The sequence below is a fragment of the Heloderma suspectum genome, chromosome 5 (assembly GCF_057233095.1).
Source record: "Heloderma suspectum isolate Gila_16-S chromosome 5, 16-S_ref, whole genome shotgun sequence".
NCBI classification, from domain to species: domain Eukaryota; kingdom Metazoa; phylum Chordata; class Lepidosauria; order Squamata; family Helodermatidae; genus Heloderma; species Heloderma suspectum.
The window spans coordinates 164,429,723-164,441,987 of record NC_139462.1 but is presented as its reverse complement, the minus strand read 5'-3'; the positions used below and the strand labels follow the sequence as shown (position 1 = coordinate 164,441,987).

The 12,265-nt window shown below is 45.0% G+C and overlaps 1 protein-coding gene across 1 annotated transcript in view; it reads left to right on the top strand.

Moving 5' to 3' along the window:
- Positions 1-12,265, top strand: part of NEK11 (NIMA related kinase 11) — a 132,806-nt gene that overhangs the window by 63,620 nt on the left and 56,921 nt on the right. Inside the window, exons 10-12 of the mRNA XM_084858202.1 lie at positions 6,991-7,110; positions 8,357-8,450; positions 10,302-10,440. Of these exons, the coding sequence (XP_084714328.1) occupies positions 6,991-7,110; positions 8,357-8,450; positions 10,302-10,440 (353 nt within the window). The remainder of the gene's footprint in view (positions 1-6,990; positions 7,111-8,356; positions 8,451-10,301; positions 10,441-12,265) is intronic.

Below are 12,265 nucleotides of genomic sequence, written 5' to 3'. Positions count from 1 at the left end.
ATTTGCAGTGAGCAAGATGGAGAAGCGCATGGCCCGCCTGGAGAAGGAAGCCCGTCTGGCAAAAAAAAGTTGTATGGAGGAAGCTGGGGGGAGGGGGGGAGGGGAGGCTTAGTGGGGTGTTTTCTGTAAAAAAAAAAGAAAAGTTACAAATAGCACTTAAAGCACCTTTTAAACCATCCCACCTATGTCATGTCCCACTGTTTTTATCCCGTAAGACAATATTTGGGGAAAAAGTCTTTTCTTTCTGGAAAACTTTACTATCGTGATAACAAGGAACATACTTGAGAAAATATTGAACTTGTTCTTGCACAGTGCTGGGGAGGGGTTGTGCATACGCAGCCAACTTTCAGTAGAACCACTCTCGGCCACACAGGGTCATCCGCCATCCGGCTTCCAATTCAAAGCACTTCCAGACAGGTTCTGTTCTGGGAACCTCCTTTCAAATCATAAGAGCGGAACAGAGAACAAAGAAAAAACCGTGGGGAACCATTAACAGGGCTTATTAACTTGAGCGATGACAGGGCAAATCTCAGCATTGTCCAGGCCACAAAGGGGAAGCTGAAAATGGTTCCAGACCCTCCTCATGAGGAGAATTGACGTGGCCGCTTGTGCGGTCATGCAGGTCTGATCTGACCACCCCCAGGACGCTTGGATGTGGAGGTTATGGGGGATACATTCTCTGAGCACTCCCGGAAAGACATGCCTGGACTTGCCACATTTTGGAGGATTGGGCTCCGCCCACATGGGCTGGACTCAGGGCATGTAGGGGTTGGTATGTGTGGGGCGGATTCTAGATGTTTGGGGGGGTGTCTATGCTGGATTTCCTCCTCCCCCAGGGGCACCGCAGTCTGCACAGAGCGGTAATCGGGCATTTTATCAAGCATGGCTCTGAGAATGACGGTGTGGGTGTCCATGGAGCTGACGAGTGCCCTCCTATCCCTGCTTGCTGCCTCATCATCCAGAGTAGATCTTCTCACATACTCCCTAAGCACCTCTGCATCTCTCTCCGTGACTGCGAGGACATGATCATTCTCCTCTGTAGCATGACGCATGATGCATTCAGCAATGTCGTTGGCTGCTCTATGACTCTATTTCTGATCAGTGACAGGCGTGTGGCAGGGGATAAGGTGGCCTGTCTGTTGGTTACTAGATGGTCTGTTAGAGAGATTAGAAATGGTTTAAGCATGCATTGCAGTATAGCTTGTGGTGGCCACCAGAAAAAAAGAGGCATAGACAGAAATTACCTAGAAATAATTCCTTCACAAACTTACGTTTGTTGTCAGTAGCTGGCCTATGCCATCCAAGGTAAAACTTTGGCAATGTTTGAGGGTCGGTGGATGGATATTGGTGGTGAATTGGTGGCCGGGCACCATGGAGGCACATTGCCTCAGCTTATATCCACGGGCATTTATCACTCATTTCTTGCTCTCAGGGAAAATCATGATTCCCATCCGATACAATGGGAAAGGCACAGTGGAATTAGCCTCCTATAGTGTCCATGAGGAAATTTTTGGAGATCCAAAAGGGGAGGGGAGGGTGACGGGGATGTGAGCCTACCCACGGGAAACCTTTGCATGGGCTCCTTCCTCTGGCCAAATCTGGCACTTGAGTTTTAAGAGCATGGACATGGAGGGACAGTCTTGGGTCCCCCAGTCATTGCACATGTTGGGCATAGGCTTGAAAATCTCCTGTACGGGGCCCCAAAACTTGAAAGTCCATTCATCCCCTTGCTTACCTATGTCCTGTAGCTCATCTGGAGCACTCCTGCTTGCCCTCTGATCGCTGGCACATGACTCCCCACCTGAAAAAGCATTGTGGACATCAGCCATTTTACATTTCCAGTCAGTCCTGGAAAAGCCATCTGAAGCACGCTTCTGGCGGAATCTTTCCCTACACTGAAAATGCAGACGTGGTGGTGCTGCTTGCTGGGGGTGGGGGGGAAGCGAGGTGTGTGTGTGACAACACAGTAAGCCAAAAACAGACTGTTAAGTCCACTTGAATACAGCCCATCTTCATTTTGGGCTTGGAGAGGGACGTCACACCATAAGGCGCTACAGCGTATAGGCAGGGGGCAGATGGGGGTACCCACCGAGTTCTCTGTTTGGAACTATTCGAGCGATAAGAGGAACGCAGAGTGGCCACCTCACTCGGGCCTCCCAGTGAACGGCTTGTGGAACAGAATACAAAGTTGTGTGTTGCCACTCACCACTCCCTTTGGCCAGGTCAGCACCCTGTTCTTGGGAGAACCTGACCCTGTTCTTTGGCCAGGTCAGCACCCCTTCTTTTTCCTGCTCCAGTCTGTCATGCCCTGTGAAATGGGAGTATGGTATTAGCTCCACTGTCCTTTGTCACATAGGCATGGAAGGAAACAGACACCCATCAATGTGGGTGCAGCGCTGCTCCCCACACGCCCCAAAATCTGTCTCTAAACCATAGTGCGTAAGTAATGGTAAATAACAGGGTGGGTCTTGGTTAGGGTTGGGGACAATGCAGCTTATGAGTATAGGTGGCACAGCTCTGCGCGTATGGCTGTTCCAGGACCCCATGGAGCAGTGTGTGCATGCAATGCACCGGGAGGACATCCAACGCCCCGTGTTCAGCAATTGAGATACAAACCTGGTCCTTAACACCCACCAATGTCACGCCGCTCCACAGGAATGTGGTTCCCTCTTCCAACAATCCCTCCGATGGCTCCAATGAATGCGCTTCCAGAGGGTCACAATCCGGAGTCTCCGTGTACATGGTGCCATGAGCAATCTGCAGACTTCTGGATATGCTCTTCAGGTGAATGGTGGCATCCCCCCAGAGAATGCCATGTAGCTGTGTGTAATACAGACAGGTCGCCACGTTGTTCCCTGACCTGGAGTTGTGATTCACCACCCTCCTGTACACTTGGCGCATGGACTTGGTCTTGGATCTGCACTCAGTGGCGCTACGCTGGTGGCCCCATGCAGTCATCTCTCTTGAGCTCTTCTCAAAGAAGTCCAAGTTCCTGTGGCTGCACCGCAGCTGTTCTTGAATTTTCCGTTCCCCCCAAATGTCTAGCAAGACCTCTATCTCTGCGCGCCTCCATGACACCCCTCTTCCCTTGCTAGTAGATGCTATTGTGGATTGGCGTTGTTGGGAGAAACAGACAGAAGGGTCCAATGCAGCTGATCTTCCCTGGACCAAAATGGGTGGAATGTTGAGTGGCAGCAATGGGATCTCCCGTAGAGGGTCATGCAGCGGTCAGTGTTGTATGAGCCTGATCAAGAGAAGAGGACATGGAAGTAAATATCAGAAGAGGTAGTGGGCTATGTGGTTGTTTGACACTAGAGTCTCTCTTCCCCTCTCAATGCACTCCCGCCAGCAATGGAGCAGTTGCCTGAGCCAGACCTGGATTAAGTGGGGGGGGGTGTGGAATCAGAGGGCAGCCGCATCTCAGAGCTGTGATTTTGAGTGCGTTCCGTGCTGGTGCCCACCCCTCCATGTTAGCAGCAGCAGGCTCTCGAGGTGGTGCACAGAACTGAGTTTGAGCATAGCGCCTCCTGGGTGGATCACACGACACAGACACCGCATGGCTTTGCAGAGTTGGCAGAGGAAGGTAAAGCGGATGAACCCACCTTGATTCACGCGCCAGGTAAAACACTATCGCCAGGTGCTGTGTTCCCAGATGTGGGCCGTGTCCTTTGAAGCCTGAAAAGCGATTCAGGCATCATTCAGCGCATAAGCGTCAGAACACGAGTCCCACCAGTTCACCCCCATTCTTTTCCCAACCACGGGCACACCTTAAGACACGCGGTGACATGAGGCACACACCAGGAAGAGATCTTCATTGTTCAGGAATGCTATTCAGAAGGGGGACCAATTAGTCAGCCAACACCCCAAGCGGACACTGACAGCCGTTGCTGGTTTTTAGTGCGTGCAACCCAGCAGGGTAGCCCTTGGTGAAGAGTGTTGATCCGGGCAGAAAGGCTGCATGGACATGAAAGGCAAATACACACTGTGCATTGAGTGGGAAATAACACTGCACAATATACGGGGAAGTCATTATAGGAGCCATGGCCACTTTGTACACTACACTGGGGTACTCTCGTAAAAAGGGATGGCATTTACAGCGATGAGAGCCATTAGGAAATCTTCCCAAAAAGATCTTCTGTGTGCCGCCGTGGTGCGAGCTGCTCCCGGCCTTGCAATACCCCGGCAGCAGGGAAGAAAGCCGTGCGAGGAAGAGAGTTTTCAGATAAAGGGGGGGAGGGTGCAGTAGGGGGGCAGCGGTGGTATCATGGGGAGACCAGTAGAAGGGGGGCAGGAATACACAGCACAAATTGTGCTACGCACTCAGAAAGTGGGAAGTTGGGGGAAAGCACTTACTGTTCAGTCCCGGCAGACAGGGAAGCTATAGCAACACCCTCTAAGCTTCGATTCTTCAAAGATAGTCCCTGAATTTAAAACAAACAAACAAACAAAGGGAAGGGATACAGGAAGGCTAAAGGTTTGTGCTAAAACAATGACTGCTGAGGAAGCGACACGATCACTAGCCAGAAGATGACCAGGGGCTGTTGAGGGCTGTGATTGGACAGGAGGGAAATACAAACACCGCCATATATGGACATGCATGGGTGGGGACAATGACCATATGCGGTGACAAACACGGAAAATCGGAGCACATTAATGGGAAATACCAGAATAACGGTATTGAAAGCGGGAGCACGGAAGTGGGAAATTCTGGTTCCAGCGCAAGGCAGGAGCTGCGTAGTGTGAAAGATGGGTGATGAAACCTCATTGGAGGCGTAAAAAACCATAAGTGTAGATCGGCCCTAGGTTTTAAGTTCCTCAGGAGAGGCCCTTTTTTCTGTCCTGCCAACATCTGAAGCACATTTGATGGGAACTCTAGAAAGGGCCTTCTCGGTGGCTGCTCCCAGGCTCTGTAACTCCCTGCTAAAGGAGGCCCAGCTGGCTCCATCTCCTGGCAGGCAAAACCATTTTTATTTAGTCACGCCTTTGGACTTGAAGCTGATCTGCAAATATGTTGTAAACTGGCTTTAACTGGTTGTTTTTAGTAGTTTGATTGCTGTTTTGCCTGCCATGTTTTTATGTTTTTTACTTTGTATTTTATTGCTATTTTATTGGATGTTATATTTGATTATTGTTGCTAGATGCCTCAAGTGGTCTTTATGGGAAGGTGGGATACAAATTAAACACACAAACAAAATATTATTGGGGGCAGGGAGATTGAATAATATATGAACAGTTCTTAATTTGATTTGCTATCCTCATTCATAATCTCATCCAGATGTCTTCCCTCAAAGCAGCGTTTCTGTGCAGATAATGTATTTTCCAAGTATTCAGAAGGATCAGTGTGTGTTTGGTGGGATTTGAGAGAGCTGCGATATTCTCAAATAGGATGCAATCAGAAGATTTTGCAGAACTAAGACTTTTCAAAAGGCATGGTTTTTCAACATAAAGGTTATAAATTAAAATGGCGCCTGACACCTCGATTCCTAACTCTCTCACATTAAGGAGGACCTTACTAATGCCTTTACTATTTGCTTAAAAGCAATTAATAGAATCATACAATCATAGAACAGTAGGGTTGGAAGGGGCCTATAAGACCATTGAGTCCAACCCCCTGCTCAATGCAGGAATCTAAGTCAAAGCATCCCTGACAGGTGGCTGTCCAGCTTCATCCTGAACGCCTCCAGTGTGGGAGAGCCCACTACCTCCCTAGGTCATTGGTTCCATTGTCGTATTGCTTTCACTTTAAATTGCAAGCTAGAATCTTTATTTGTGGTACACCGGATAATGAGGTCAGATGAGATAATGTCATCAACATGCTTTTTAATTTCTAATGTTATTATTAAAGCACCAAGACTATCCCTTTGTTCTTTTTCAAGGAAATGATTAATATCTCTCATGTCAAATGAAGTGAGTTCAAAGGTCTAAGTGTACATAATTTAATTATAAACCAAGTATGGTATTAAAAATTAATGAAATTAGAGGTTTCTCTTATGTTAATGTTCTATGCATTTTAATTGCATCATTCCAGCTGTTGAGATTTTCCATTAGTCTGTTGATGAGCAAACAGGTTTCTATTTTTACATATTATTATAAATAGAAGTATGCTTGAGGGGAAACAAAATTTCGTACACAATAAAAATATGACACAATTTGATTTTTTAAAAATTTCAAACTTGACAAGTGTTTGTTTTGAAATTTGTCCTTTGGACACCTTAAGTTTGTCCCTTAACTTTATGACAGTGACTTGGATACAGACTAGGTTACTTGCACTTTGTTCCCATTGAAATCAGTGTGACTTAAGTCATTACTAACTTGTCTCATTGATTTCAAGCTGAATTAACTCCCGTCTGGATGTAACCCAATAACAGTGAGTACCAATAAGCAAAGTCCAGTACTTTTACACTTTTTTTCTAATGGAGCCTGTAAATCCAACAGAGTCCATAACTGGGAATATGGAAAAGAATCAGAATGAAAAGATTATGGATGGAATCCCAAAAAACTGCTCAGGCTCATGCAGACTGCAACCCTAGACATATTTACCTGGGAGAAAGATGCATTGAACTCAAAGGGTCTTACTATTTAGTTGATATGAATAGGATCACATTCCATCTCACAAACTGGTTTTGAAATGCCTCTCAATTTCAAATGTAGATTGCCCTGCAGTATGAGGAAACTGCTGTCTTGAGCAGCCTTCCCCAACCTTGTACCCTCCAGATGTTTTGGATTACAGCTCCTCCCATCCCTGACCATTCACCATGTTGACTGGGGCTAATGGGAGTTGTAATCCAAAAGAACTGAAGGAAAACACATTGTAGAAGGCTGGTCTAGAGCCTTCTTGGGCTCATAGTACTAGCTTCACAGTTCTTTGGATCCTGGCCTACACATTTGAATTTTTGCAAGCAAGTTCAAAAATTCCATCTTACCACCACTGATCTCTCACCTTCAGCAACACACAATTGTTTTGGTTATAATACTTCTCTTGATACTCAGGCAGAAAAAGGTACATCTACAAACTCTGAGGGCCCTATCTGAAGTGCAGAAAATGACACCACGTGAGCGAATGAGGCTGCGGAAGTTAAATATTGCTGATGAGACAGCACAGAAGCTGAAGTAAGAACCAAAGTATTATATTTAGCCTCTAAAAGAGATCTTCTTAATATCTGTGTTCACATAAGAAGCATTGAATTTGTCTCCAGAAAGGGACTGGTTTGCTATCCTCATTCATAATCTCATCCTCTTCTAAATGGCCTGCAGCCGAGAGAATTGGAGATCTAGGCATAGCTTGAAGTACAGGAAAGAGATAGGCCTGCTTTGCTTTCTGTTTTCGGAGGAGGAACAGAATGGAGAGGTCAAGCAAAGCACTCTCCAAGTCCTTGTCCTAAATTTTCTTCTGTAAGGTTTCTCTGGTGCTTCTAATCCCTCTGACAACCTGCCCCAGTTAGTGGAGTTATAATTTGCTTGTTCTCAGAGCAATGTTATTTGTCACCATTGCCAAACTATTTTGGTTTACATCATTGTTGCTATGTTGTGCTTTTATTCTCTGCTTCAATCTATATCAAGGTTTCTTGTGCATTTGAAAGTGCAGATATTGTTACACTCAAAATATATTAGAGGACTGGCCTGCTTTCTTTTATAAGGCAAAGAAGTTCACTTTGTGGTAGAACGGAAGTGAAAAGAATTTCTGTGCATTTTAATTTATATTAGTGCTTCCTTAGAGTTACCTCCTCAAAGCCTACTCCTCAAAGCCTTCTCAAAGCTTACTTTGGGCTGGATCCTAAGAACAGCTTGTGGAAAGATATTAACAGAAGGGACTTTCCCTCCCCCTACACCCTCCCATAGCCTCTCCTCTTACAGAAGGTGACTCTGCCTGATTTAGGACAATCTCTCCTCCCACAGCAGCCCCCTGCAACACAACTCACCTCACTCAGGAGGTCCCCCAACCCTCATGGGAGGCTTTTCAGGGGGATGCAGGGCTTCTTCTTTTGCCAGCTTCCTTCTGTACGTGGTTCTTAGTGTCTGTCCCTTTATTATTTTGTCCATGTATAATGGATTGTTTATGACTAATGGAGTTAGTAAACTAGGGTTGTCATGCCAAACCAAGAATGCATCTTAATTTAGAAGTGACATGTTAAATATATGAAGGCAATCAATTTGTACAGGTTTCATATGTACATTGGCAAAGTAACAGGTCCTATGATTGAAAATCCAAGCTTAGGAGCATGAAGTATTCACATTTATTTCTCAAAGCAATTATAATTCCATTGCTTGCATGATGAGTGCTAAAGGACGCCATTTGAAATTTCAGATTCTAGTTACCATTTGTAATGCTGAATACCAGTCCTGTCTTTCTTTTCAGAGAGTTGGCCGAAGAAAAGTATCAAGAAAATCTTAAAAGAATGCAAGAGCTTAGATCCCGTAACTTTCACCAAGTGAATATAGATGTGCTTCATGTAAGGACAGACTATATCCTTTGCTTAACTTTTATAAAATCTGGGCAATAAACTTTTAAAGTATTTCCTATCTCTGCCCTCTGTAGTTGTCCTTAGGTTTCTATGATCTGCAGTATTATAGTATATCCAGTCATCCAAGGGTAGGCTAGAGATTGGAGTAGAACGCCAATCAATGTAGCCCCCAAACATAAAACTATCCCCAACAGAAGAAGGCTGTCCAGAAGGCTGCATTAACCCCAGACCACTGCCACTATCCTTGACATATATAGACAGAGCGAATCATTTTTGTGCTCTTCTTTGACCTTGTCCATGTCCACTGCCTGCTTTGACCTAGTCCACAGTTTTTTTACTAGGCATCATGTGAATTCACAAAAAACAAAATACTTTGTGTTCCTTTAAAATGTCTATCAAGCCTATCACTGAATGCTGTTGTAGCCATTGCAGTTTAAACCTCTTCTTGTACTACAAGAACTACAGCCAGAAATAAGGTCAAATTGCTTATGAAGGTTTCTTGCTATATGCAGATACATTGTTGCATTTAGTGTGGAGTGTTCCTCTCCTATCCATCCTGTGATTCTGAGGTCAGCATATGAAGGGATAAACCTCTTCTGCTTTCTCCTGCATAGCAGAACTTTGGTTCTGAGTTAACTGAAGTTCCTCCTTGCCCTCGTTTACAGAGTCAGACTATCCTGAGGTTAATGGCTTTGCAAATATGTAATAAATAATTCTTGCATAGGTTTCCTAGTTGTATTTAGATTATGGGCCAAGAGGTTGGTGTTAATTGACACCCAGTTTATCTCTTGATGATAATTTCTTTGGACTATCACATAGGATAGGGAGTAGCTCTTTTATGAGTAACCAAAGTTGTGCATGAATATGATTTCAAAATGTGGGAAGTCCAGTTGGCAATCATAATGCTCTTGGTCCTAAGAAGGCATTCAGCTCTATCGATGTAAAATCAGTTAGAACAAATGAAAATGACATTATGGCTGAAAATGCATTGTTTATACATTCAAGAGCATAATTCCTCAAACGTTGTACTTGAAAATTGAAAAGCTGTCGATTAATGTAATTGAAAATTTGAATATAAAAACATTCATTCCAAGTTGTTCCTGAAGCACTGCTCTGGTAGCTTCTGAAGTACACAACCCAATTTGAGTATCTCTGCAGGGTATGACTTGCTGTATTCATTAACAAGACTACTTGAATTTTCCAAGTAGAAAATTAGTCAAATTGACTGGGTTTGGTGACATGCCATGGCTCGTCATGGGTTATTTAACCCATGATGAGCTGCAGTCGCCTGTGGGTGCCAGGTTACATATGCAACCCCTGCTCGGGCAAACCCAGCAAGTATGGATTATGTGAGGGTTAAACTAGGGTTAAAACAGACCATGGGTTATGCAAGGGTTATTTCACCCTCACATAATGCACACTCACTTGGTTTACATGACACAACAACTCCCCAGCCGGGGTTGCATACTCAAAATGGCAGCTGCATGCACCACAGCCTCATGTTGTGCAAAAAGCACAGTGTGTTTTTCCCTATAGAAATGTTCATTTGTACTTAAGAAGTCTCCAAGGGAAACTATACTAGTTCTGTTCTTGCTGATCAGGGAAACAACAAAGTAGGTTTTTATGAATTCAGTCAGTGTTCTTGCCAAGTTCATTGGTTTGCTTCCCACAATGCATTATGATCAGAGTTAGGAGTTAGATTTAATGTGTGTTTTAAAATCAAGTAACAGTTCTTATCAAAACAATCTTAGAAAATTCCAGACGTTTTCCTAATCAGAATATCTATTACATTGTGGCTATATTATGATCTAACGGCTTGTCTTTATTACTTCAAATAAGGAATCTGATCAACAGACTGCAGAACATCTGATTAAGTCCCAGCCAGTCACTAGATTGGACTATCTATCTGTAGGATGCAATGACCAAAGTAACAGTGATACAGCAGGCAGACTCTGTATATCTGATCCAGTGGAGCATGGTAAGTTTGGTATTATATGCTGTGTTAGTTCTCTGTTTAGTTAAAACCTGATGAGACACAAGGAACTTCCACCAGAAAAAATGTATTTTATATTATTAGGAAATATGAAAACCTGATTTTTAATGCATTTGCTCTGTACAATCGTCCATATTATCTTTGCGGCTGCTATTTTTGTATTTACTATATTTAGCATGATGCTGAATGTCTGAAGCAATAAGTCCATCAAAGGTCAGTAGACACAAATAGGTACTGAGATCTCAACTGTTCGGAGAGGCCAATGGCCTGGTTCACACCTAACACTAAGCCATGGCATGGTTTGTTGAAATCTGGCTTGTTGTTGTGTCTGGACCATCCCTGCAAACAAACCATAGCTTCTTAACCAACAACAAACCACAAATTAAAGCCATAATTAGTTGTTGGTTGTTTAAACCATGGCTTGTTGTGATGTCTGAACCCAGAGCCATGACTAATCCCTGGTTTGGTTGCACTGCAGTCCACCCTGAAACAGAGGAGCCCAGCAAGAGCAGCCTGAAAATGAAACCACTCTGAAGGCTGGCAAAATTGGCAGGAGAGAAATAAACCAGATATAAGGAAAACAAGCTGCAATTTGTTTGCTCATTTGCAAAACAATTCATGGCTAAAGCAACAAACTATGGCTTGGTGTTATGTGCTAACGCAGCTTATGAAAGTTAAATCAATGTGTGATATATCTAATACTTATATGCCGGAACTCTTCCTTACATTGAATAACAACTCTATTGGCCTAAATCAAGCAGTTACCAGCAAACTCTTAGTCTTAGGCTTAGTCCAGGACATACTCCTAGTTATACCCTAAACACCAGTGAAGTAGGAGAAAGCTGTTGCATGTGTGAGCTTTAATAAAGCAGTAATAATTCAGATTAAATGTATTAAAATGCTTCATCTCCACAGCAAATTAAGATGGTACATACTGGAGCACCCTCACTATGGCTTTCTTCATGGAAGTCTAGCTTATATGTGGTAATCACTCCAGACTAGGGCTGTCCACCACTTCGGCCCAAAGCCCGAGTCGAAGCAGGCTGTTTCAGGCCCCTTCGGGCCCTTCCAAGGCAAAGCGGAGGGGACACAAAGTGACTCGGAGGGGGTCGGGGGCTCTGGTGCTTTGGTGCACTTTAGAGCTTTGGCACCCCCAGCCCAGCCACGCTGGCACCTCCAGGTCCCTACCTAGGCCGCCCATCACTGTCGTCGTCGCCACTCCTGCCACCTCTGTCACCACCGCTGCCACTGCTGCCGCCACCTCCATCGCCACTGCCTCCGTGGCCACTGCCGCCATCATCGCCGCCGCTGCCTCCATCATCGCCATCACCACTGTTGCTGCCGCTGCCATCATCACTGCCTCCAGCTCCTGAGCCCTGGACACACACAGGCTCTTATTGCAGGGAGTCACCATTTTAAAAAGTGGTGGCAGCAATGATGGCAGCATGGTGGAGTTGACGGAGGTGGCGACAGAGAAGGAGGAAGAGGAGGTGGTGGTGGCCCAGGTAAGGATCTGGGGTTTGCTCAGGGGCCTCAGGGGCCCCCTGAAGTGGGATTCGGCCATCCAAAGCCAGGTCACCCCCCCCCCAAATCACCCCGAGCTGAATCGGGCCCACGTCGGAAGCCACAAAGCAACTTCCAGGTCAGATCGGGTGGTCCCTGAACAGCCCTACTTCAGACTACAGTTTTCTTACATGGAAAGTATGTCACCATCTTGGTGCAGCTTTCACATACTTTCCTGCATAGAATGGCTTCCCACACAAGTAAAGTATAAGATTTGAAGTAACCGTCAATATGAACCTGCAGTATT